A 27,946-nucleotide genomic window follows, 5' to 3' on the forward strand; every position below is an offset into this window, starting at 1 on the left:
AGAGGGGGTGACGGGAGGTGACCGGGGGTGCTGCGCCCCACGAGGCTGTGACCTCCATAATACCTCTTCAATAACTTATGTGTTCCTGCCAAGCGGTTTACCCGCAGTGCACCCCTAACCGAGCTTCCCACCGTCCTCTGAGGGGGTCAGTGCTCCCACGTAGTTGGACGGGTTGCCTTAAAGGCCCTGTTAAAATAAAGTAAAATTATATATATATGTTCACTTACAGAGTTGTGCGCCTTCCGTGTGCCTGCCGGGTTGTGCCTCCGGGTGTCTGTGGACACCCTGCGGGTTGTCCTTACTCGCTAGTTGGCATGACAGCGGTGGTCAGTGTTATATCGGCTCTGCAGGCGTCAGGGGTAGTTGCAGAGATGCTGTAGTGAAAAGTTTAAAAAACTGGATTTGAGCAGAGCTTAACTACTGATGTTAATAGGAATCCTTCTTTAATGAAGTCAGACACGTGTATTGGCAGATGCCTGGGAAAGATATGAATAACATGGTGAGCATGAGGATGTGACTCTCACTTGATTCTCACTGCAGCCTACCAAATCAACTTGTTGATGTGGAGGTGATGTCTTAATGTCCTTTGATTTCTCCTTTAGAAACTTATTCAGTATTTTCCTGAACTTTGTGCTTTGCGATCAAAGCAGGAAAGTTATTCTTAGCAGGACATGGCAATGTTACTTAAAACATCAGCTTGAAAGTCCAGTGTTTGCCTTATCATAGGAAGGCAATCTGTTCTGCATCTAAGCAGGTTTCCAGAATTTTAGGTGTAACTGCAGTTTGCACTAGAATGTTGCTATAATCAAAATGCAAGGACAGACTATAGACACAAATGTTAGAGGTACAGACAGGCAAAACATAGAAATGTGGGGAAAGCTCAGACTTCAAATAGTAATCTCTTACTGGAATCTAAACCATCATTCACGTCAGTGAAGGCAGTCAGTAAAGTCCATCCAGTAAGGCACAGGATGGACAAACACAGTAGATGGCCAGTTCACAGGCGTGAAGGAAGTGGATGTAAGAGGAGGTACACACACTAGTTTTGTGGTGATACTGAGTGATTCTTGTAAAACAGTGTCAAACAAGTAAGTTACAGTTATAGATTTGAAGGGAAGAGTGGCCTGGAGTTGGAAAGTGGCATTCTTATGATGAAGAAGTGTTTTGAGTTTCAGAAAATCACAAACAGGTACTTAGTTCCTATGGTTATTTATGGTGATCTTCTTTGCTTATTCTTCTGCTGACAACTCCATGCTCGGTGTCTGATGATTGTTTTTCATGTGCATCAGGCACAAATTCACCTTGCTTAATACTCAGTTCCCACTCAATCCTGTAATTCCTTTCATTCCCCCCATATTCTTCAGCATTCCTCCCTCCCCATATCCTATCAAGCTTTATCACAAGAGCGTCAGTTCTTCATTGAAGGCACTTAATCAAGTCTGCAATAGATTAGAAGTTACATACAATTTTCAGGAAGTCTTCGAGTTTTTTGTCAGTTGTACAACATCACTTGCTTCCCAGATGTTCAACAGATACCTCACTATCTTCAAAATTACTGGGATAATTCATGTTACCTGAACCTAAGGCATTACATTTACTTCCATATCTGTTTTTCTCCCTGGGCCTATAAAACAAGAAGAGTCAAAAAAGAGAAGGGAGACTGATGTAGACTGCTAAGTGAATGCTTTAGGGTATTGAACTGGATGTTCAGAGCATCATCTCAGCTTGGGCTGGGTAGTTCAGGGGAGAAAAAAAATTACAGCACAGCCTAGTAATTCCTATGTCTCTGCAGAAATTTTGTACTGAAACAAGCTGAGAAGCTCCAAAACAATAGTGTGAATAAGAAAGAAAGATTGATACCGGAATGTATCTATAATTAAGGCTTTTGTTAGTCTTGATATCTCTTTTTTTTTTTTTTTTTTTTCCCCTTTGGGTAATATGAGTCATTAGGCATTAGACTTACTGAGTCAATGTAAAGTAAAAGAAAACTTTTCTATTGTTGCTTTTGAGCCTTCCATTGCTTTCTTTTAAAGTCAATGGAAGTCTTTTCAGGTTTTGCGTGTGGTTTGGATCTGGCAGTTTCCTGCCTTGCATTCACAGAATCAACAAGGTTGGAAAAGACCTCAAGGATCATCAAAGTCCATCCTGTCACCCAAGACCTCATGACTATCTAAACCATGTCACCAAGTGCCACGTCCAATCCCCTCTTGAACACCTCCAGGGATGGTGACTCCACCACCTCCCTGGGCAGCACATTCCAACATCTAACAAACTCTCTCCTTGAAGAACTTTCTCCTCACCTCCAGCCTAAACCTCCCCTGGCGCAGCTTGAGACTGTGTCCTCTTGTTCTGGTGCTGGTTGCCTGGGAGAAGAGACCAACCCCCTCCTGGCTACAACCTCCCTTCAGGTAGTTGTAGACAGCAATGAGGTCACTACAGTTTAGCCCACAGAATGGGTGTTGATGTAAGTTTTGCAGCGGGATCTCTGTTCCTGAGGCACATGTTGGTGAACATACAGTAAATATTGAAACTGAAAAATGAAGTTCAGTTTCTACTGTTTATTTATAGAATAACTTTGTGCAGAATGTCATCAGATGAGGAGAAAAGTTCAAGTCCAGTTTTGCCTAAAAACTCTTTTAGGGGCAGTACTGTTTCATCAGATCTTCAGGTAGGAAAGAAAAAACTTCATTTGGTTCACTGTCATGGCATTTTATTTGGCAAGGGATAATTATGAGGAAATTAACAAAACTTGCATCTTTTAATGTTTAAAATATATAGGAAAATAATTAAAATGTTAATGAAAAGCAGGTTAAGCATAAAATTGAGATTAAAATATTTTCACTTCAATTCCCACTTGCATTTCTCAAGAAATTTTGGTTTACACAAAAATTCTTACCTAAATTTAAAATGTTGATCAATGACAGGTACAAATAGAACAGCTTTCTTACCTTTTTTCCTAGTAATTTTTTATATCTGTTATGTCTTATCAAGAAACATAAACTTGACATAGGATAAATTTGACACTGTTTTTTCTGAGGATTGAGGTATATGTTAGGCTTCTTGTACGATGTTATTTAAAAAAATTGGTTCTTAATAGATTTATTTCCCTTGGAGTAGAATGGTGGCCAAATTAGTAAGAAGATGCTGGGGTTTCGTGCTGCATCAAATATGCCAAGATATGTTGGAACTATAGTGGGGGGGGGTGGGTTTCCTTTTCTGTGCTCAGCATTAGTTTGGCAGGATGCAAAGATCCTGGATGAAGTCTTTGTCCTTTTCTTCTGAAAACAGCAGATTTTAATCCTTAATATTGCTTATTCTTATTTGAATAGTGGGTGGGGGTTTCTTCCGTTGGTAGTATTATATACAAAACAGACTAGTTTTGACAAAAATCCATTTTTCTAGTTGCCCTATGCATCTCCATTTTTGTCATGTGGTGGAATGTATTTTTCTTCATGTGAATTGGCTTTGTCACTTTTAAACTACCTATTTATCTGAAGTTCACATGCTTCTCTATTTGTGGCTGTATTTCATGGATAAGTCTTCTCAATCTTTATTCAGCAATACTTAATTACACATGTTTCCAATTCCTTTTGTGGTTGGAAAACAGAATGAAGGCACTATGTGACAAATTTTGATTATCAAGGAGAATGCTACCTTGTAGATAATGGTAAACTAATTAATTACTTCTTTGCAATTCAGAACATTGCAGAATAGAATAGTTCCAATTGGAAGGAGCCTGTAAGAATCATCTCGTCTGACTACTAGACCAAATGGGGTCTGACCAGAAGTTAAAACGTTGTTAAGGGCATTGTCCAAATACCTCTTAAACACTGACAAGCTTGCGGCCTCAACCGCCTCTCTAGGAAGCCTGTTCCAGAGTTTGGCCACTCTTGGTAAAGAAATGCTTACTAACGTCCAGTTTAAACCTCCTCTGTCACATCTTTGAACTGTTGCTTTGTGTGATCTAATGGAGAAGAGCTCAGCACTTTGGTCTCCTCTTCCCATGCTTAGGAAGCCATAGTGAGATATATGGTCACCCTTCAGCCTTTCTTCCAAACTACACAAACGTTGAACCCTTATCAGCTCCTTACAGCAGGCTATTATGGAGGTCAGCTGAACAAGTTGACAGGGAAGTACTCCTTTTTGATAATTTTGTAGGGCCTCTTTTGTTTTGGCCTTATTATAACTTGGTGCTTTTAAGTAAAGGCCAGATGATTACCTTTTCATATTTTCTAAGCAGATCTGCTGGCTCTTAGAGGACTTCCATTTACCTACAACCGAGTTGTTCAAGACTTTGTCCATTCAATCCATTCTTTATCCAGGTTTAATAACCTTGACTGCAATCCTAAGGACAAATTCTATGAACTATCTGTAGATTTTTATAATGCTTTACGAGGGAAGAAGAAGGAAAACCACCTCTATATGCTCTTATGCCCTTTGTTCTTTGCAGCACAGAGTTACTTCTACCAAAAAAAAAAAAAAAAGAAAAGAAAGAAAAGCAGTACGCATTAAGTGATCAAAACTTCTCTGATCCTCAGACCTTAGAACTATATTACTTTTGCTGATCACAACAGAAAGATACACCATGTAATTATACAGGTTCATGTATGTTTAGTCTTTTAATTTTGGCATGATAGAAGGTGGGAAATGGAAATTTGAAAGGAAACTAGAATTCAGCTAAAATGTACAAGAACTAAGATCGTAATTTCTCTAATTAGTTGAAACGCACATAAATGTAAAGGTTACACTGCAAGTTTTGAAATAGTAAACTTTTCAGCTGGTAGAGTCAAAAACATATTACATGTGATCGGTGCCTTTAACTGACTGTTTCCACTGCAACTTTACCCCCTTGAAGAGGAAAATGACTTTTCAATTTGCAATTCATTTCTGAGGTTCAACCTTATTAGGATAACAAACAGAATTCGTACAATAATTTTATGTGAAGAAAAAAAATGACCACTCGTGGCCTGGTTAGTATTTTCCGACAGGCTTTTTTTCCCCCAAATGCTTAATTAGCGGCTTTGATCAGTTTCAGCATTTAACTGCTGCTGGAACTTTTAAAATTAATTACTGGATTGTATGTTTAAGATGTAATAGAGATTGTTCGCAGATTAACATTGAACTCTAAATGCTTTAATTTTGAAAACTTGTTTAATTAGGAGGTATGGAAAAATGTTAATTGGCTTACTTTGGTGCATAGTATAGTGCCACATACTTGTTAGATAAGTTTATAACGTTTTAACAGAAAAGCTTTTATATTAGTTATACATACACATTGCTGATAAAGTTTTTTTAAATGCATAATAAAAGGTAGAATAATTATATTTAATCTAAAGAAAATACTGGAGAATAAACTGTCTTTTGATGAGGAACTTTAAAACTCCCACCAAATAAATGGTAATGTTAGGGAATGTGAAGTGCAGTCAACAGCATCTTTGTCATGGCTATCAAAATACATATTTTTCTTTGCAGTAATAGTAGTGCTTAGACATAATGAATGATTTAAATTTTGTTCCCCAGTTTTTAAGATGCCTATTACAGTATCCAGTTCTGACATTTAGCAAAATCTTTCTGTATAACTATTACAGTGCATCTAGTTGTAATCAGAATGAACTTGAAACAAGAGAAAGATAAACTATTATAATCGGGATAGGAAAATCAGCTTGCATTTGCAACTCTAAGTGAAATCCTCTTAATTTTCACCATAGTGATTAAAAAAACTCTAAAGGACCATCGAAAAGCATTTCCACTCCTTCCTACTTATACCTATTTTTTAGAAATGTTACTGTAGTTTTACAGTTATTTGTAATCACTTTGACAGGATGAATATGAAGAGCTGCATGTCCAGAGAAGGGCAATGAGGCTGGTGAGAGGCCTTGAGCACAAGCCCTATGAGGAGAGGCTGAGGGAGCTGGGACTGTTTAGTCTGGAGAAGAGGAGGCTCAGGGGTTACCTCATTGCTGTCTACAACTACCTGAAGGGAGGTTGTAGCCAGGAGGGGGTTGGTCTCTTCTCCAAGGCAACCAGCAACAGAACAAGAGGACACAGTCTCAAGCTGTGCCAGGGGAGGTTTAGGCTGGAGGTGAGGAGAAAGTTCTTCACAGAGAGAGTCATTGGCCATTGGAATGTGCTGCCCAGGGAGGTGGTAGAGTCACCATCCCTGGAGGTGTTCAAGAGGGGATTGGACGTGGCACTTGGTGCCATGGTTTAGATAGTCATGAGGTTTAGGGTGACAGGTTGGACTCGATGATCTTTGAGGTCTCTTCCAGCCTTCTTGATTCTATGATTCTATAATTCTATGATTATGCTGTAGTGACTCCAAAATTCGAACAGTGTGTTGCGAAGTGGTCAGAGCCTGCTTCAGAACTGAAAACAGGTGGCAGATTTTCAAGTGAAACATTATGATGTCCTTCACCTTAAGACTTCAGGTAGTATCTGAAAGGCTATGCATTAAGCTTACATGAGCAATGATAGAATTTCTTTTCTTGTATTTTGCTTCAAAAAAGTGTGGCTCATATATAGTACATATATGTTAAACACAAGAAGAAAATTAGGAATGCATATTTCACTGAAAGGTTTGCGTTCTGTCATCACTTTCAGGTCACAGTATTGGTGTGCTGAGAGTTCTCTGTGGTTTGTGATGCAGATATTTGAAGTGGTTGGTGTAATAAGGAAAAAAGAGGTGCCCCTGTTTAAAGTATACTTATTGGAATTTGACAGGTGACAACTGTTTATACTCATACATTCGCTGCCATAATAGGTAGATGAATATTCAAAATACAATTATTTGAAAGTAAGAGTTACCTTAAAAGGGCTTTGTGGAATGATTAATTGGGTGACTACATGAATGTCATTCTTGCTCTTTTATCACTCTATTCTAGTTCTACTTCATTGCTTAGTATTTATGACTGTATAAACTCAGTGTCTTGTGATGCATTAGTAACACTGCATTAGTAAACATTCATACCTGCATTTATTCAGTTGGGAGTTCAGTAATCAGGAAGAACTTACTTTAGTTTACATTCTTTAACATCCTATTTAATGATAAAAATATTTACCTACAATTTTCACTTCTTTTGTGACACTTGAGAATGGTTTTCTCTCTATTGTTTGGAGGTGCATGAGGTGTAGATAATCTTACTACTAGAGACTAAGCAGCCTTGAAGTGCTGTGTAAATCTAGTACTAATCGTTGTCTTGGAGTGAATGTTCATGACTAATGTAAGCAGGAACTCTCGGCCATATGACTGGGAGTGAGAATTTACCAGTGCCATTGCAAAGGGCAAGGCAGAAACTGAAAGTCATTTAGGTCGTATGAGAAAAAAGAACCATGAGTAAAAATATATCTGCCTTGAGCTGTATGGTTGTTTGGGTTTTTTTCCCACTGGAATACAAAGTAGTCTTAGTAAGCTGTCAATTACCATTTAGTTAACTCCTGTTATTATTTAGAAACAGGTTCTTAAAATAAGGAATGTGATTAAAGTTAGGGAGGTAATATTAGTTATTGTGCTGGTTTAACACAGCCTGCTTCCCCCCAACATAGAAGTGAGTGAAGGTAACAAAATCCCCTTCAGCCTGGGGTAAAGAGTTGAGACAAAGAGAGTTTACTGTAAATGAGATAATACAATGCAGAAGTATATTAGCCTACTTTTCAGAAAAGTGCAGCAAAATGCAGACGCAGCAGCAGAAGCCCCAAATGACACCCCCCCACACACACCCCCCAACAGCCTAACAGAAAAGTGCAACAGCCCAAACCTGGAAAACAAAGCAGCAACTGGAACAGGAAGCCTCTCATGTTACAATCTGAGCTTCAAGCCCCATAATACTTTGCTCCAGACAGTACTTTCATTTTGAAGCTGGCATGATGAATATCAGCAGCAGATTCAACTCAACCTGTGGCATTCTCCGCCCCTTATTCTATATCATCTGTGTCATGCCCAGCAGCAGTTAATATCAAACAATGTACATCATTCACTGTCCATTCTACTCAAAATAGATTGCTTTGTGGTATATAGAAGACTTCTCACTGCAGATGCACTGGAGCTCCACCCTGTTCCAGTACAGTCTGGATCAGTCCATGATGAGTCCAAATGGTGGGACTGTGTTATCACCCCTGGAGCAGGGTACTGCTTCCAATGCATCCGGATGTAGGGATCCCCCTGTCACACCAGAAACAAAGATGGGTTCCACTCCTCATAGTTTAATGGCATCGGTTTACACTCAGTGCCTGTATCAACTAAATATATATACTGTTCTGCATTCAACTTGCAAACCGTCAGTTTCATAAAGCCTGAATACCAATTTGTCCCTGTCCTCCATCTGGTTGGAGGCAGGGTCTCTCTAAATCTGTGCCTTAGCACAGGTACCAGGAGCATCTGCTTCATGATCTTACCTGTCTTAGTTAAGAGAGTTGCTTTTGAGCCAAATATTTGGTACCAAATATGTAGACTCTGCTGGCTGAACAAAGCTTGCCTCTTCCCAACACAGAAGTGAGGGTAAGTAACAGAAAAAACCCTCTGTATGGAGATAAATATTTGAGATTAAAAGAGTTTGCTGTAAATAAGTTGATATAATGGACAATTGCCTTAGCCTTCTTTGTGGAAAAGTGCAGGAAAATGCAGAAGCAGCAGCCATGTGAATTCATTAATTCATGTCTGAATTTGTGAGGTTTCTAAGTCACAGGTTCTCTAACTCATAACTTGCAGCTCACACCCCTATGAGCAAAATAGTTGCCTATCGGACAGAAAGTGTTTGTCCTTCCTCTGCAACAGTTCAGGAGTCTCCTGTGTCATGCTGGGAAGCATAAAAGGCTTGAGTGATCTGTCTGCCTTTGGATAAGTTTCTAAATCTTTTTGGGTAAGCTGATAAATTTATACCTTCTGGCTTGGAAGTTTGCTCTTTACCATTTCTAGAAATTCCTGGATTCTGAAGGAATGAACAGGCAATCAGCATGCTGCTGAAGACAGCAGGCTGCAGATGAGAATGGCTGTGTGATGACTTCTAGCCCTTCTGTCCATCATAGCGTGCCTACATGTCTGTTCGTGCTTTGACCTACTGGCACTGCTCCCAGGATACACTTGTCCTTAGCATAAGATGTGTTTTAGCCAGGACTTGAGCAAACAGTCACAGATTAATACAGTAACTGTAATAGGCAGTTAGATTACAGTACAAATGTGATTCATTCTACCAGTCTCTATACACTGTTACCATCATGACATGGGATGTCCACAGTTGCTGGGAAGGTCTGTGTGGGTTGAAACAGCTCCAGCCTGTTGCTTTGTTGAAATTCATTTTGTTTTTATCCTGTGTTAGGTTGAATCAACACTTCCCAAGTCCTCATCCAGCTAGTACAGGAATGAATTCACATTTCTTAATTGACTGAGGCAAATCATATAACCAGGTGATCCACTCAACTGCTACAGCCGTTTATGAAAAACAGAGGCCACCTTCTGACCCTCCTTTTAAGATAAATTTAGGTTTCTTTACAACAGCTCTAGTCACTCCCTGTACTCTTCCTGAGCTTCATACACATACTGCTTATCTTCTCTGAGTCTTTTGCCTTTGTAATAGGCTGTTGGTCAGTCTTAGTAGCAGATTTCCAGAATTTGAATACACTTACAAAACTCTTGAATTGTAGAGCAGTTCAGGACAGCTACTGGAAGCATTTATCAGCCTGAAAAGTTGTTCTTAAAACAGAAGTAGAATATTTCAAACCCAGCTACGTGAAATTATATTATGGAGCAAATTCCAATTTGAGTCTTGCCCCAATGCTCTCTCTCTGCTTAGAGTTTTGTCTCACAGTTTGGGTGGAACTTTGTAAGGGAATACTGGTGATGTGTGATATGCTGTTCGTGAGTGAGAAGATCAGAATCAAAACATCAGAGTTACAGATTTTTTTATTAGGAGATTGTATACTCTATTTTTGATCGTATTTGTTGAAGAGAAGACCTTAACCAGCGCTTTCTACTGCCTCTCTTGAATTCTGTGAGAGGGGTTATGCTCTTTTTTCCTCTGGGGCCAAGCATAGCTTATGGAGTCTTTTTTTTAACTGCCTAACATGTGCAATAGAAGTCTAGAACAAATTTCCATTCCGTTGATTGCTTCTCTATTGGATAGAGTTATATATTAATTTGGTTGGTATTACAAAATAAGAAGAGTCCTTTGCAAGCTGTAGTTATGGGACAGAGGAAGGAAATGTTCTTGTACTAAGTAATGATGCAGATTTCGCATTTAGTTTTATGTAACCCTCATTACAAGGAGCCGTGTATTCTGCTCAGTTAAGAGACTCAGATGTTTATTAACTTTGCAAAGGGCAGCACCTTTCAAAACGTAATTTTTATTTTCAAAATTTAAAAAATTGTTATAAACAGTTAAGAATGTGTTCTTCTTGGGAACTGAGGCAAGAGTATTATTTACACACTCTCATCATGTTTTATTAACTGTACACTATACATTTCTGGTACTTTGCTTGATCTATAGGAAAGATGTCTTTTATCTCCTTGAGGCAGAACTTTGAAACAAGCTGTAAAAGGAAGGTAATTACACCTTTTAAAACAGGATCTGAGCAAACTCTGTCCAACTTTTCTGTATAATGTATAGTACTGATTGATGGCGATTGTGTGTTTGAGAAGCATTTGCCACAGTGTTGGTGGCCTCAGAATACCTTTTTCTTTTTTTCTGTTAAGTAGTAATGACTTTGGATGAACAGTGGGAAAGTAGTTAAATTGAAGTTCAATGCTGTACTTCTGATACTGATCAGATGGGATAGATTAGCAGGTTGTTTCTGAAGGACAGTTACGTTTAGTTTAGGTCTGTTCTTTTGGCATTTAGTTCATAGTGAAAACCAGGCTCTTTTGTTAGTTCTTTCCCAGTCTGGCTCTAATGCTGTTGCTGTGTTAAAATAACAAAATCATAAATTAATAGGATCATGTTCTATAGCTTAACAAAACAAAGCACCTGTCTATGATGGGTGTAAAGTTAGTATCTGCAAGCTTCCTCTTCTGCAGAGCTTCTGAAGCTTGTGATGTATTTTGTTCTGGGTTTTGGGGGTTTTTTTTGTGCTGCTTCTCAAAGAAATTCTGTTTGTGGAGTATTTTTTGGTCTTTTGACTTTCTCCTCATGTTTTTGAAACAAGTAAATGACAGTAGAAGTCTGTTTCATGGTAATCTGTATTCATTGCAGTAAATTTAATGATACATAATATCTTTACTAAAAGCTTCCAGTTAAATAAGAAAAGTAATTGGAATGAAACATGCTGTACTATTCAACTCAATGTCCAAATGCTTTTAAACTTTGAAATGTAAAACTTAATTTCCTGTTTTCATTTGCTGATCAAATTTAAAAATTACTGAGACTGGAGCAGTAAATTGTTTGTAGCAAAGATGTGTAATGATGACTTATACACAAAGAGAGGGAAAATTCCTTTTAGTTAGCCTACCAGTTTTCAGGACTGGTCCATTAGACTTCTGAGAAGATATTGCTGCCTTCAGCTACTGATAGCCATCATGTGTGAGAACAGTCTGTCAGGGCTTATTTACTTGCTAAAAGCAGAAAAAGCCAGATACTAGAGGAACACAGGAAAAAAACCAAAACCAGTAGTATTGGAATAATATACACCTGGAAAACCAGATAATTTTACCTATACTATAAACCACTACAGTCTAGAGATTTGCATGTGGACATTATTTAATTAATTGCATGTTTATGCTTTATTACATCCAAGTAGTTCAATTTTCCTGATACCTTAGTGCACTGTAACTGATAGTGGTATCATGCAATGCAGTGGAAAGAATAGAGGTGACAGAGGGGGAGCATTAGAAATAAGAATGAAATTTGTATGTATACAAGAAGAAATATATGGCAATACTGGAAGGCCAAAGTAAATAACGTATGATGATGATATAAACACGTAACAGATACATACTGAATTCACTGAGAAGGATATATCCTATGGTAAAATATAAAAATGGAAACTGAGTTAGCATAATCTGTACATAAGGAGGATTAATGGGAGGGAAGCGATGAATCTGTAATACTACGAACTCAGGCTATAACAGTTGTCAGTCTTTTTTTTAATATCTTGTTTCTATTGGTTACATTTTATTTTGTTTGGGTTTTTTTCTTTGTAAATTGGACATTGATGTAATCCAAGCAAATAATAAAAGGTTTAAAATAAAAATACACCTTCCTACATTTTACAGCAGCATCACAATTGAAGGAATAACACAGTGACATGCAGGAATGGGAACAAGTGATGAACGACAGAACTGGGAATACTTGACAACAGTAACATTGCTAAATATCTTATATTGTGAAAGGTCAGCCAGATTCTTCATCACTGAAATTAGGTGTATTTCAAGTAGTCTGGGTTATCTGTCTAGCATGCCATATTCTTCTGAGTTCCTTACAAACAATAACTATCCATATTCCGGTTTTAGCTAAGCAATAGTTCTGTGGTATGCAGGAGAAACAATGACAAAAACCTAGAACCTGATCTTAACATATTGGTGTAACTGGCAATAATCTGTTAATGGTTTTCTGCTTAAGTGATGGGTTAGAGAATTTAGAGCAGAGAAACAATGTGTTATATGGGGCTTCTTTAGCTCAAGCTGATTTTACTTTCATGGTAGGTAGCTGTATCTGATCTTGGGAGAAATGGCAAAAATCAGTTGTAACTGCCTCTACATCACAGTTCTTTTCATATTTCCTTCCTGTTCTGGAGCATCTGTGTCATAGTTGCAATTCAGCATATGTGGTGGGAGGGAGTATTATTAAAAGAGCTCTCCTTAATTCTTTTGGACAGGAGATCTAAGAGTGACAGTAAGTGTGAAAGTGTCAACCATCAGACTTGGCCTTTAGTAAATTAGGAACTCACATTGTCCACTGAAAATGCTGCTATGTGACAACAGTTAAACTTGTGTTTGTTTCCAGAATTGAAGGCTAAACTGTTGGGTGCTTCCTTTCTCAATTTGTGGAAGGAGGAGAGCGTTCTTTTAAAGTTGTCCTGATTGTTATTGGTACCAGGAATCTGCTAATTGCTCTTCCTTTCTGAATAACAAATTTCCTATACAGAATAACTAAATATAAAATAATACTTCATTTCTTCTGTTTACTTACCTATTACATTCTTTATTCTTAAGTCATTTTTCTCTTTCCATCAATTGAAACTCAAATGCATGCCCATCTGCTTCTGGGCATGGATTGCTTTTTACTGCAGTAGAAGTTAGAAACAGCACCTAAATTGAGGCCTCATTAGCTGAAACATTGTATAAATTCATAGTAGATATTTCTTTCTCAAAGAGTTTAAAATCTAATTAGGTAAGTAAATTAAAGGCTATAAGGAAAATGGGTGCAGGTACATACCTACATTGAAATATGCCCAAGGGTAGTGGTGTGAGTGCAGAAAGGAAAGACCCCTGACCTTCACAAGTTTACAGCCTCGTTAAGGAAAAATCACAAAAGTTTTTATATTTTTGACCTGAGATGTTAATAGTCAAGAATCCTTACTGAAAGAGATGCTTTTTTTTCTTGTTTCTGGCAATGCTATTTTTGGGGTACTTTCTGTGATCTTCCTCTTTAAAATGTAATGATATTAAAAGATTCGTTTGGTATAAATATGCCTGTATCTTGCAAAAATTTGAGTTGAGTTGTTCACTTTACATGGGGAAAGGAGGTTTCTGATGGCATAAATATTTGAGGGTTTGGGGCGTTTTTTTAAATACCTGCCGTTTGACTTTCTTCCATAATGCAGACCAGTTCGCCTTTCCAGAGTATTAATCTTTATTACTTCTTTTATTTTCAGTGAAGCAGCCTTCTGAGGCCCATATGGAACGACCTTGCCCTGTTCTTTCAGAAGAGACTTCTTCACGAGAGCATATGCACAGTCCAAAAGAAAATGAAGCCATAACAACTGAATTAACTTTTACTGATGAAAATGTAACTCAGATAGAAAACATACTTGATTTCTGGAGTGGAAGTCTTAAGGTACTTGTTTCGTATGGGGTACTTAACAGATGTCAGTGCAATCTAGAATAAGAGTGCAGGCAAAGTTGTGTTGATTGCCCTGAGAAATGCTGGTTTTCTCTTTTGATTGTTGCTGCAGATCACCTATAAATACTGGAGTATCTTGTTTAAAGAACTTTGGATAACTTTCTCTGTTAGGGATGTTCAGTAGTTATTCAGTAATTCATTTACGTGGAGGGTGGTGAGACACTGGAACAGGTTTCCCAGGGAAGCAGTGGATGCCCCCTCCTGGGAAGTTTTTGAGGCCAGGTTGGACAGAACCTTGAACAATCTGGTCTAGTGGAAGGTGTCCCTGTCCTTGGCAGGGGGTTGAATAGTTCTTTCAGGACCCTTCCAACCCAGACCATTCTATGATTGTACGATTATGGCTGCTAATACATAAACATATTAGCAGTCTGTGTATTGTAGTCATCACTTCAGGCACTTATGTCTGCTTAATTGAAAAGTGGTTTTAAGATTAAAAGATTAGATAAATTTTACTGATTGCACAACTGTCACCCCTTTAACTTTTCAGACGAATGTTCTGACTGAGTTGAGAAAATGGAAGCTTAGTTTGATTGAACAGCTGAAACAAGAAAAAGAGAAACATGCTGCACATGTGAGACAATTGAGCAATGAGACGGAAAACCTGAAGGAGTTGCTGCGTACTTACGAAATATCTATTGGCAGGAAAGATGAGGTAGTAACTCAATTTCATAATTTAAGAGTTCCCCTCTTTCAAAAATATCCATATTGAATATTGGGTCCCTCTCTGAACAACGTATTTTTTTGCAGCTAGTAGCATAAGAAGTACATAATATATTTAGACTGTATAGTAGAAGAAGAGTCATTATTGATGATAACGGTGTCCATACTAAAAATGGAAACTGAATGTGTTGTGTATACATATATTGTTTGCTTTTTAAATTTAGGGTCTGTTGTTATTCCTTACTTATTTTATGAGGGTCACACTGGCTTAGATGAATCTCTTGCTTTTACATTTCAAAAGCATTATTGGGTTGATTTTCTGGAATTTTAAATGGACAGCAGCCTCATAAAAGTTAAACAGTCTCTATTTTAACAGTCTCTATTCTTATGATTTGTACATAAAATTCTTGTTTCTTACCACCTTAACAGTAGATAACAATGCTGTTGTGTATCGCACCGTATTTATCAAAACTGCTGTGTTCTGACAGGGGCATAACCTAAGTCCCTCAGCCTCACAAATCTTACAAATACAATAGATTTTTGTTTTCATGTTGTAAATCTCACAAATGCTTTTTTAGTGGCAGAAATGCACTAAATAACAAACATGGATTTAGGTGAAGACTTCTAGTGTATATCAATATATATGCAGCATCAGAAGATATTTGATGTTAGTACGTGACACTTTTTCAACAAAAGTGATTTGTATTCATTTTCTTTTGCTTAATATTCTTAATTTGATAATTTATGCAGTAATCTATGTAATTTTACATAAATTCATTGTCACTTGCGTAGATGAGACTACTCAGTTATTCTGAAGTTGCTAAAGGTTAAAGTAAGTCATCTGCACATGGAGAAAAGTAGTTTAATCTAGATTTGTTAATGGTACAGTATTGTGAAGAACTTATTATTTAAAATCTAGAAATGGGTCTGCTTTAAATAACCTTGATGGTATTTTTGACACCTTAAAGAAACTAAGTTTTTGCCTAGTAATATTTTATTAGATATTCTGAAGACTGAAACTGTGTGAAATCCTGTAATGAAACAAAATAGTTTTCTACTATTTGCTAGATAGCTTCATTGATTTAAGAGCTAGATTTTTTTAAAGTATCATTCATTTCATTGATGCGTGTTTAATAATATGTAGCATATGTTACATGCAGTAAACATGAAGATGTGTTAGCATATAACATCCTAAAACATCAAAATCCTTATGCAGCAGTTAAAATAACTGTACATTACTCCCAAGAGTCCCAAGACTGGTCACTTGCCTATTGGTGTTGCTCAGATGCAACTGATGGAAGAATCTGTCTTAAGTTGGGTAAAAACATGCAGAAATACTTAGTGATTTGGTGTACACAGTTTACATCATGCCTGGCCTAATTTTTAATTGGGGAACCTCATCTGTTTCTGTATATTAATTAAAGCATACTTAGAGATTGGTGATAAAAGTTCCAAGTTGCATTCTTTGCCTTTCAAATGTTTTTATTGCAATAGGCCCATATGATACCATTCATGAGAATATTCTAAAGAGAATAACAATTCCTAATCAGATTTTTCTAGTTCTTAGCACCTCTTTAGCTTGTTTATTCTCTTTAGCTTGTTCAGACAACTGAATAAGCTTTCTGCAGATAAAGTGTTTATTTACACTTCAAATAATGATGCACTGATCCAAACTTCTACTGTGAATGTTTCTGTTTTATCAAAATTGTCTTTGAAATAAGTAATTTCTGATGTTATGATGCAGTAACAACACAGTAGAACAGAAGCCTGCAGATGTAGCATGAAATAACAATTCACTTGAACTTTTTATAAAGCTACCCAGTTTAAGTGTCTTCAGTGCCACAGTGCGAGTGATGAAGACACGGAAGTTTTACTTCTGACTTGAGCTCTAATTAAATTTCCTGCTTGATTAGAGTAAAGGAAAGATTCAGTAGAAGGCATCTGTTAAAACCAAGTGAAAAACAACTGATGTGTAAAGTACTTTCTATTTGACTATGTAAACATCATAGCTGTTGAAATAGTGTTAATAAATACATTTTCAGGTGATTGCTAACTTGACTCAAGCGTTAGAGAAGCAAAAGGAGAGAGTAGACTTGATGAGAAATTTTACACTGTGGCAAATTCGGCGTGTTGAAGCCAAACAACAGGTATGTGTGCAAAATTAAAATGTGATGAAAATGAAACCCTTAAACTCAAAAGGGATAGAGTTGCTGCAGTTCCTGTTAGAGTTTGAAGAAACTATGCTGAGAAATTACAGAAATAGTTGTTTGTGTTTAACAGTATCAAATAACAGTGTGAAAAGAGCTCCAAAAATAATGCTGCTGTTGTAATGCTCTGCAACTGGAAAAAAAGATCAAACCTCTACTTGTCTTATATTGCTGCAATTACTGTGATCAGATTAAAGCAAATCACCCTAGTTTACAGTATCTACGTTTTGAAGAAGGTGCCGAACACATTACACATATTACACTACATGAAGAAGGTGCAAACACATTACATTTGAACAGTGATAAGATGCAGCATCACATTTCTTGGGGAAGCCACTTTCACAATTTAAAGCTTCAGCTGCCGCCTTCTCATGTTGCCAGAACTTGGAAGTAGCTAAATGCCAGTTGCACACAAAATGTTGAGCATTGTGTCAGATATCAAACAGTAAATGGTAAACCAGTAACTTTTCTTAAAGATAGTTCTCATGTCAAGACTGCAAACCTTACCCATTCCACGATCTTACAGGCAAGAAGCTGTACTGAGGACCTTTGTTTGTGGGTACAGATCCCTAGCTAGACTAGAATAATAGAATTGTCATCAAGAACAATTTAAAGCATCTTGAAGTCTGAATGTATTAATAAGATGCTAGTCATCAGCAATCTTTATGACTTTAGACTTGATATGATTCCTGTCATGAATCAAAACATGCCAGGTACCCACTGAATGGCTTCAGATATGCATAGTTACACCGCATATGTGAAGTTGTGGTTTAAGTGCCATTTAACTGAAATTGCAAAACACTTTTTCTGCAGCCTAGGGATTCACAAGTATGGCTTCTTATGCTGGGGACAGTAATGCTCGGTGACGTGTGGAGGAAGAAACTGAGCTGATGCTGTGTTTGTGTACTACACTGCAGCACACGTAGCTCGGTTTAGGCATTTCTGCATGGTCTTTGTAACAAGCTGTAAGCTGATCATCCACACGACAACTACTTAAATTTTTGGGAAACCTGGACTTGCATATGATGTGGTTGTACTTTTTTTTAAAGGAATACGCAAATAGAATAGCAGACAGACAATTTCAGACGGCTTTGATGAAAAAAGTGTGGGTGGCGTGGCGCTCCCTTAGTGAAGAAAAATGGAAAGAAAAAGTAGCAAAGGCATGTCAGTCAAGGGCAGAAGATGTCTGTGTTCAGCTCACCAATGATTATGAAGCCAAAATCGTTGAGGTAAAAAAGTTCCTTATTTTCTCAACTTTTTCCCTTCTTCACTTCGCCATCCCCATCCTTCCAGAGTATCTCATCAAACTCAAAACAACATTAGGACTTTCTAGCAGAGCTCCCTAAGTAGAATAATAGAATTGTTAGGGCTTGGTAGGGACTTCAAGGATCACCTAGTTCCAACCCTGCTGCCATGGGCGGGCGCATCTCACACTAAGTCAGGTTGCTCGGGGCCCCATCCAGCCTGGACTTAAAAATTTCCAGTGATAGGGCTTCTATCACCTCACTAGGCAACCTGTTCTAGTGTCTCACCGCCCTAATGGTGAAGAACTCAGAGTGAAGTACACAAGAACTGATGAGATACAAGATATCTACTGTGGTTTCTAGATTTTTTTTTTCCCCCACCTGCATCCAATATAAAATGCTGCTGCTCTGCACACAGAAGTGAAGTAAGTGATACCAATCTCTGTTTGTCCACCAATAGGGATGGTATTTGTTTTCTGAGAGAATGCTGTTACTATTGGTTGTGCATTTTGAGGTGTTACTGAAGAATACCATGGAAAGATTTTATTATTATTATTGTTATGAATGATCATGATGAGTACTATATTTTTTTCCTGCAATAGCTGTTCTGCTAAATGCTGAATGTAAGTTTGGGTTTGCCTTCAACTTGTCAATTAAGCTTAGTAAAGAATTTTCAGAGCTTAAGGGGAAGTTATCGATGTGTGCATTGATGCAGAGTAAGTAAATAAAGTTCTAAAGTACATATTTTAAAAGCTTTGTGATTTTAAAAAGAAACGAAACCCAGAATTTTGAGAATGGGAAAACCAAATATGACATACCAGCACAAAGTAAGTAGTGAGCTACAAAGCTAACTTGGTCTGTCTTTTCTTAGCATTCTTAGTTTTTTACAGTAGCTAGAAAGGAAAGATTGCTGATGACAATTCTCTGTGTGCTTAAATAATATTCTGGGAACATTTATTTTTCTGTTGAGCAAATACGTGTTCCTGTGGAAATCTAGCTTGTGTCAGATGCCTAACATGTAAGAGACAAAACCTTGCAAAATAAATTTTTGCTTAGCTGATCATGTAGAGTCTGATAGTCCTTTCAAATGCACTCCTATCCTCAGTATGCTCTAGTACAAATAATCACAGAAACACAAAATGGTAGGGGTTGGAAGGGACCTCTGGAGATCATCCAGCCAAACCCTCCTGCTAACAGAGGTAGGCCTAGACTGGATTACATCAGAACACGTCCGGATAGTCTCCAGAGAAGGAAACTCCACAGCCTGTCTGGTTGAAGTCTCTTCCAGTGCTCCATCACCCTCAAAGTAAAGAAGGTTTTTCTTATGCTTAGTTGGAACTTCCTGTGTTCTAGTGCCCCTTGTCCTATCACTGGGCAGCACTGAAAAGAGTCTGGCTCCATCCTCTTGGCCCCTGCTCTCTAGATATATATGTATATCTAGATATAAGCATTGATAAGATCAACTTCTCAGACTTCTCTTTTCCAGGGTAAACAGCCCCAGGTTCCCTAATCGTTTCAGTGACCTTCTGTTGAAATCTCTCCAGTAATGCTCTGTCTTACTCTGGGGAGCTCAGAACTGAAAACAATATTCCAGGTTTAACCTCATTAGGGCAGAACTGGAGGGGAAGGAGAAATTCCCTTGACCTGCTGGCTGCACACATCTTACTGCACCCAGGATACTCTACTATACCATTGTGGTATAGAACAAAGAAATGACAAGTAGCTGTTCATCTCTGGTGAGCCTGAGATTTTGAAGTGAAAATGCATATCTTTGTAAAAGTATTAATTGACTTTTAAGGCTAAACAAGGAATGTATTTGTAGCTTACATTTAGAAGTACAAGATCACTATTTTCTTACTCTCTTTTGTAGTTAACTGCTGCTTTGGACCAGGCAAAAGCTGAGGTTCTGCGAATGCGCAGTGAAAGAGAACAGTATGAAAACACCATGAAGAAAGCCTTTTTGCGTGGTGTGTGTGCTTTGAATATGGAAGCAATGACCATGTTTCAGGGCAAAGACAGCAGTACAGAATCTGGTCAGTGTAAAAGCAGCTCTCATCTGGTAACATGTCAGGGGTTTTGTTGGATTGGTTAGTTTGGGGTTGTTTGTTTTAAAGGATTCTCCCTGGGTTGTTGTTTGGTTTTGTTTTTTGGTTTTTGTTTTTTTTTTGTCTGCCTTTTTTAATTTAACGTGAGAACTTCTGGCAGAACATGGGAACTTCAGTTTATCAAACTCAGTGCTTTGCAAAGTCCTGGTGAATATGTTGACAAATATTCTAATGCTGAAATCTGTAATGCTGAACATTGTTCTCTTCATCCCATCTTGCTAGGAGTAAGTAAAGGCAGAACAAGAGGCCAGGGATGACAGAATTCCTAATACATTGTGAAAGATTACCCGGAATCCTATTAGCACCCAGGCTATGGGGACGTGAGTGGGAAATCCTGGAAAACCCTCCTCTGTTCTCAGGAATCTCAATGTACAATGCTTTATCCACACAGTTCTCCCTCCTTTCTTAACCTTGCCTTTTAATACAAAAAGGGAAAGTGAATCTCACAGGTTCTGTGTTTAGTTGGAGTTCTGTGCCGGAACAGAAAACAGCAGCGTAGTTATATCAGCAACACACTTGTGAAACATATGCAGTTATACAGGAAGGAGCTGCACACCCTTACCAATGTCATGAAATCACCCCCTTGGAGTGAGACAAGCTATAGCAGTAGGAGCATAACTGCTGCTGCAGCAGTCTACATTAAAGAGAAAATAGCTGTGCCAGCAGGGGTGTCACAGCTGTATGTGTGACAACCAACTGTACTGGCAGCAGTTTGTTAAAGGCCTTAGAGAAGTAACTTGAGTTCCTAATCTTATATAATCTTATACCAGAAGATTCTAAACTACTTCAGGGAAATTCTTCTCCAAAAACGTAGATATGAAGAGGAAATAAAAACCTGAAGAAGTCGTAAGAGGATACTTACCTGAGCAGCTCTCTGAGCCTCTGAAAATATGTTCTGTTTCTGCAGTTATGTAGGAAACTAGAACATGACATTGGCTAAGTGCAGTAGTTCTGTGCTAGTGAAACACAGGATCAATATTTGGAAAGGGTCAAGAATGAATGATTTCTTGAAGATACTGAGTTTGGGAATAAATTGCCCTACTGCCATATTTTGCACTGCATTCTAAATTAAGAACTATGTTTTTTCAAAGCTATATCTTACTGTTTTCCAAAGACATGCAACAGACAATGGTGTGAAATAAGAAAGCTTTTTTTTTTTCTTCTGTAAACCTGTAAAGAAGAGAGTAAGTAGAAAGGAAATGAAGAAAACTGAGTTCTAGAGGTGCCATTACCAATCTTCATGGTTCATGGAGCAAATATTTCACTTGATTTTTAGTACAGAGCGTGAGCTGATGATATGCTACAGGGGTAGAGTACCTAGACCTTTTATTGTGCTGGCGTGCCTTCACCCAACTTTTCAGGTGTTCATGATTTTTAATTGTCTTTGATCAGTGTACTCTTTATCAGTCTTCATAACATCTCACAGTGTCTATTGTCCTTAGTATCATGCCTGCCATTTTCTTCTGCTGCCTCTTGTACCACCTCCCTCTCCTTGTCTGAGGCGCACTATTTCCTTTCTACAGCCAGATGGTGCTTTTAATGTAGTTAGTTACATGATTATTTAATATAGTTGCACAACTGTTCATTTGCATTCTTCCTCAGGTATAACAGAAGACTGATCAGGACATCAAGGGACTTGAGACATCAGATTAGCAGACATCAGATTAGCTGTCTGTTGTGATTTGTTCTGGTTTTGTAATCTGTGGAGGTCTGTACACCAGTCAGTGGTTATGTTTATGTGAACACTGCAGCGCCACCTCCTGTTGTAAGCAATAAAAGCAGAATTTGTTCCCTTATTATAGTGTACATTTTATATATATATATATATATATATATAAATAGGCAAATAACATATATAGTATACATTATAATGCAGGTTACTGATAGTGTGCAAATATCACAACCTTAATGGGCCTAGTGACTCCTTAATGGAGTCAGTGTTGATGGTCCGAAGTTTCTGGCTGGTGTACTGACAGATTATTTTTATATTATTGTTTTTAATTTATTATAATACATTTATTTTTAATATCCTTATTTTAAATAACATTGAAGCCCCAAGAATACAGAACTTTTTACTTAAAAAAACCCCTAATGCTGCATTTTTAAATGACATGAATCAAATCTGATTGGTCTGTAACCATATCTTGGCCCTGTCTGCGCTTAACCTTAGGGTATGTGCACATACATATATATGTATGAAATGCATATTCTGGCATGCTTTCATGTTTGATCTTTGAGTATTGCACCAAGTGGAACTACCATCTTTACATTTTTCCTGCTCACTTAAAGATTAAAAAAAAACCCAAACAAAACAAAAAAAAAAAAAAAACAACCACACAAAGAAACCAACAAAGAAAAAAAGGATCAAAAGCAATGACAGCAAAACAAACAAATCCCAAACAAAAAAGGAAAAACGACCACAGCTCCCACACGGTGTCACTCTAATCCCTGGAATGAGCAAGTTTCCCTTGTCCTAATACTGCTGCTAGCATAGTTTGTTTCAGAAATGGGAATAGCAAATAAGAATATCTCCTGCAGCTTCCTTTAAGGAACTTCATATGCTAAAGGGGAAGGCTGAAACTGTTTGGAGAAGATATTAGGCTTAGGTCTGCAGATCTGAACTACCCAGGACATCTGCATTGTGACACAAAAGCATTCTGGACAGATCTTATGCAAGCTCAGGCTTGCACAGCTGCTGGGTAGAGATGAGGGCTGTACAGTGCCTGTAGATCATCCTAGCCCTACAGCCAGTATGTGGCCACTGTCTAGCCATTTTATTTTGAGATGAGATGCTACTGAGCATGATTTATGCCTCTTTGAAGTTGCAGTACTTTCTCAGGGAATTAAAAATGGCATTTTACTGATGGTGAGCCACCTTAAGGATGTTGCACCCTTGCAGAAGTCTAGTATGGCCTTTCTGTTCTTTGCTGATCTCTACCCAATTTGGATCTTGGTCTTTAATGTAAGAACAGCTCTTGCATGCTGGATTTAATACTGGCAAGTAGCATGAAGAACCTCAGCTCTTTGCACTACAAGTATGTGACAAGTGTCACAGGGATACTGAGACATAACACAGAAGCAAGCCCTGTGGAAAATATTTTGAAAAAGAAGGGTGAAATACAGGAATCCTTTTATATATATATATATATGCACACACATATAAAAAACCCAGGTTGATCCTTTTAATTAGAAATCACAAGGAATAGCAAAATTTTTACGGTGTCTTATCTCTTTTTTTTTCCTCCCTTAGAGTTTGCTAGATTATGTGCTGATCACATTACTTTGTGTTTTTAGTAATAGATGTAGGAGAAATTATAATGACCCCTTTGTTGCAGGAAAGCTACCTCCATCACAGTATAATCCGCCCTCATCACCACTTCCACCAGCAACCACTCTTCAGCAGGAAGACATGGTAAGTGTGTAGCTAGTACAGAACTGTCTTTGCTATGATATGTAATGCTTTAAATCAGAACAAAATGGGGCAAACCAAACCTGCAGGTTAACCTGTCTATTTTCCCAACACAGAACTGAGGGAAAAGTAACACAAAAATAGTCAGGACTGAGACTAAAAAAATAGTGAGAAAAAAATGGAGTTTACTGAGCAAAATCAGGTAAGCATAGTGCAAAATGCACAGGTACCTTAGCCTATTTGCAAAAAAAGCATGGTGCAAAGCAACAGTGAGTAGAAGCAAGCTAGCCAGAAGTCCAAGCCAGAAAACTACTCCCCCATCCCTCTTTGTCCTGCTGCCCTCCCAGCAGAAAAGAGAACACCCGAGAACCCAGAAGCAGCAACTGGAACAGAAAGCCTCTCACTTCACTTCTTGAAGAGAACTTCAAGCCCCACAATACTTTGCTCCAGACAGTACTTTCATTTTGAAGCTGATGTGATTACAGCCAGTACAGATAATGGCAGCAGATTCAACTCAGTCCATGACACAAAAATTAACTTCCTCTTTTGGAGCTTTTGAAAATAAATGCTATAGCCCATCACTTGATTGGATTTGAAAATGGTCTAATAGTAAAAAGAAACCTGTAAGTATGTTCAGTCTGCATTATATAAATGAAATTACTGAGTCACAGCTACTGTGACTTTTATTTTGGTGAAAATGTGTTAACCTAATGAAGACAAGGAGAATTTGTTCCTTAAGATTCTTTCTTGGAAGGAAAGCAGTTCAAGGAGTTTATTCAAAAAACTGAGCTTAATATAATCTGAAAAGAAGAAAAGCTGGCTTGACTTGAAACTTCTTTTTGAAGAGTGTTACATATATGGACACTGAGGGAACTCAGCGTTTTTCCCTGTCATGTCAGCTTAGCCAGATCGTTATGAGAATCAAGAATCAAGAAAGTTGGAAGAGACCTCAAAGATCATCAAGTCCAACCTGTTATTGAATAGGTTGGATGCTCTGGGCCTGTCCTGGAGTCATCCTGATGGTATTACTACTGTAAATTTCATGCTAGAGTATAGGTTGGAAGAGAGATGTGCTTGCCTCTGTTCCGATTTTTGATTCTAGTAGTATCATGCATTATTTACATTGTTTCTACCTTTTTTTTTTTAGGCAAGTATATTTAGAATTGGGCAGAAATCAGCCAGGTTTTTGACTATTCATTACCCTTTGAAATCTGACTTCTTTGCAGCTATTTTATCTCTAGTTTTACTATCTAAAGTGTAAAATATATTTTGTAGAAAGTTATGTTCGTTCTTTGTAAACTCTGGTTTCATTCACAGTTTTCTACCCACCTGGGTCATGCAAGCACTTCTCAGACCAGGCTAGATTCCTATTCTTCAGTAATTGTCAGTAGTACAGCTGCAGGATCTGGTGTGGCATCAACTCAGAAACCGGTAATATGATAAAATTAACTTTTATAAGGCATAATTATAACATGTATTAGTTTGGGTATCATTACTTGTGCATTTTTCAGAGCAACACGAGTTTACGTAGCTTGGGAAGACACTTAACGTGCATATGCTTATTAATGTTACGGAAGTCTATTTATGTTAGGAGCAATTTTTAACTATTTTTGGAGGGGAGAGAGTGATTGTGACAAAACAAAGAACAGCGGAGTACCTGTACGTTACATATAGTGCAACAGGAACAAATGGTGTCTCAAATGGTACTTTTTTTGTTGTGGGAGAACATGCTTTGTTTTATCATCCTCCTGTTTGAAATCTCTCTCTTGTCCCCTCTTCTGTGTTTGTTGCTAAACTATCGTTACTTTTCTCCATTGTCTTCTATATTGCTTTCTTTTTTCCCATATGATACAGTTTGCTGCCAGCTGTTAGAGAAGGGTTCACATTTTACTGCATGGAAGTTTTTTTGTCTCTATGTTAATTATGCATTCAGTGAGCAAAGCTAAACTATCCATGTTGCTTGAATCTTCTCTGATTAGCCTTACTTCCCTCAGGACAGCTGTTCAAACACTATCTCATACTTTGACTGGATAAAGATGGGATAAACCAGGTGACAACTAGGTGGAGCAAATTCAGCCCACTCTAACATAACTAGATTACCTGCAACATCCCATGTTCTGTTTAGGCATGTGGCTGATTAAGCAGACATACTAAAGCAGTGTAGATACTACATTTAGAATATTTTAACAATTAATGCTTAATTTATTTATAGCCCATGGCGAAAGTAATAACATCTTCTCAACAGAAAGCAGGAAGAACAATCACTGCTCGAATAATGGGCCGAGCTGATATGGGACAAAAAGCCAGAATTTCTGGCAGTTTAGCAGTGATGGGAGTTTCTCCACCCATGAGTTCACTCATTGTTGAAAAACATCATCCAGTCACTCAGGTAAATCAGAATTATGCTTGTAACAGTATTCTTACTGCAGCAGGTGGTAGTGGTTAAAGGAAAAATGGCCATTGTAAAGAGGTACTAGACAAGGCTCAGACTTGTGGCATGTTTAAATTAACAAACAGTTCTGTCTCTGGGCTGGGTAGAAGGCACTGGTGTGAAGTAAATAGAGCAGCTTTAATCCATTTGTCTTGTTTCTATAGTAATTATTTCATAGGTATAATAATGTTGGCTGTCTCTTTCTTGGCCAGCTCTTCCGTGAGTCTTTGTTGAAGTAGTTAGTCAGTACAGTAGTGCCATGGTAGTACACCATGCAAACGCAGTTTAGAGATCAGCTTCATAGTGTGTATAGCAGGAAGCGTAACTGAACCAGAAGTGGCAGAGCTATAGATTCTGAGCATAGCGAATTAGGGGAAAAAAGTAAAACTCTTGTCAGGAGGCTGTCAGGTTTGTCAAGCCTGCGGCTTGTTCTATGTTGAGTATTACTTCCCTGATTCATGCTGAAGAAAACACTGAAAGTGAATTAATAGGGTATGAAAGCAATATACCAGACTCTGAACAGTGGCCTAAATTGCTTAGGCAATCGCTACACTTTTTGGACCAGTTTGAACAAAAATTGGTTTTAAGTGGAGTGTATGAGAAAGATGTTTTTCTGTATTTTAACTTGTAAAGTAGGATCTGAGTTTTCCCTGTACTATGTAAGAGTCCAGTTTCTCTTGAGCGATTCTGACAGAAGAAGCAGAGTAACATCAGGTCTGTTAATCTGAACTGGAGTTACTAGTAACTGCGAGAGTATTGTTTTGTTTGCACTCATTTCCTGTGATGAGTCAGAGCCCTATGACAGGCTGCTTTCAAAAATTTGGGATCCTAAGCAGGAATATTCAAATTGTACGTCCTTAGGGAGTTAGAGGTTTGATTTCAGTAAGAAAAATTCCTGCATTCAGGTTATGAGACTGGTGTGACAAATACTTGAAACACTGTACCAAAGACTGACTTCTAAAAATGTGATAAATGTGACAGTCCCTGAGCCTCATTCCATAATCTCTTTCTCCAAAGAAATGCCTAAGTGAAAGTCAGTCAGATGAAGTGTTTATCTTGAATTAATCTCACAGGGGAGAGAGTTTTACTTTGATTAAAAGTAGAATGACTACTGTTTGTTGCAGTAAGGTGACTAGGTGTTTTTAGGAGAAAATTCATTGTTATAAAACAAATGCAAAGCTTTTCAGAGTCCGTTCAGAGACTTCCTCGTAGCCAATACTAAATTTCAAAAGGAAAGCTGGCATGATTACTGTACAGGGGAAAACTCTGAACAATTTGCTAGAAAAATAAACCAACCTTGAAATAAGGCTGAGATGGTAAAAGCTTGGCATAGCTAGTTAATTGGAAATTTAGCATTTTATTCTAAGTAGTATATTTCACATAAAAAAAAGAAAAATGTACTCTTGTTAAAGAAAACCCTTGCGGTTTGTTGGTTTTAGGTTTTTTTGAGAGATATATTTCCGTTTTCTGGATTGCAAATCTTCGTGTTTAAAGTGCAGCTCACAAGGAGCTGTATTATTGTAGGGGTTTTGGTACAGTTAAGTCTTTTGACATATCTTGATTACTTTTCAGCAAACCATATCCCAAGCCACCGCAGCTAAATATCCTCGAACTGTGCTCCATTCTTCTGGTTCTGCCACTGTGAGACCTGCAGGACAAGCTGGGCAAGTGCTTCACGGCCAGACTCATAGCAGTGTTCAGTCAATAAAAGTTGTTGACTGAGTGGATATCTTTCTCACCAGTGGGGCTTTTTATCAAGGTACAATTTAAACCTCTTCCCAGTCTCTTCAGATTTGATGTAGCAAGGCCTAAAGTATGTATCACGTTTTTACCCTTGGTCTA

The 27,946-nt window shown here is 37.9% G+C and overlaps 1 protein-coding gene across 1 annotated transcript; it reads left to right on the top strand.

Annotated features, from left to right (window-relative positions):
* Positions 1-2,584: 2,584 nt before the first annotated feature.
* Positions 2,585-27,826, top strand: POC5 (POC5 centriolar protein). The gene is made up of 13 exons (XM_054397562.1): positions 2,585-2,668; positions 5,822-5,837; positions 6,296-6,376; positions 13,801-13,982; positions 14,536-14,700; positions 16,751-16,855; positions 17,965-18,144; positions 20,030-20,192; positions 21,278-21,284; positions 23,565-23,676; positions 24,991-25,104; positions 25,886-26,062; positions 27,677-27,826. The coding sequence occupies exons 1-13, from the start codon at positions 2,585-2,587 to the stop codon at positions 27,824-27,826; spliced, it is 1,536 nt and encodes a 511-aa protein (XP_054253537.1).
* The last annotated feature ends 120 nt before the right edge of the window (positions 27,827-27,946 follow it).

Source organism: Indicator indicator, chromosome Z (genome assembly GCF_027791375.1).
Source record: "Indicator indicator isolate 239-I01 chromosome Z, UM_Iind_1.1, whole genome shotgun sequence".
NCBI lineage: Eukaryota > Metazoa > Chordata > Aves > Piciformes > Indicatoridae > Indicator > Indicator indicator.

Excerpts from the sequence above, each read along its gene's own strand:
- POC5 (XM_054397562.1), top strand. The coding sequence starts at position 2,585 with ATGTCATCAGATGAGGAGAAAAGTTCAAGTCCAGTTTTGCCTAAAAAC. Across the intron at positions 13,983-14,535 it reads TCTGGAGTGGAAGTCTTAAG|ACGAATGTTCTGACTGAGTT; the intron begins GTACTTGTTTCG and ends TTAACTTTTCAG. Across the intron at positions 18,145-20,029 it reads ATGAAGCCAAAATCGTTGAG|TTAACTGCTGCTTTGGACCA; the intron begins GTAAAAAAGTTC and ends TCTCTTTTGTAG.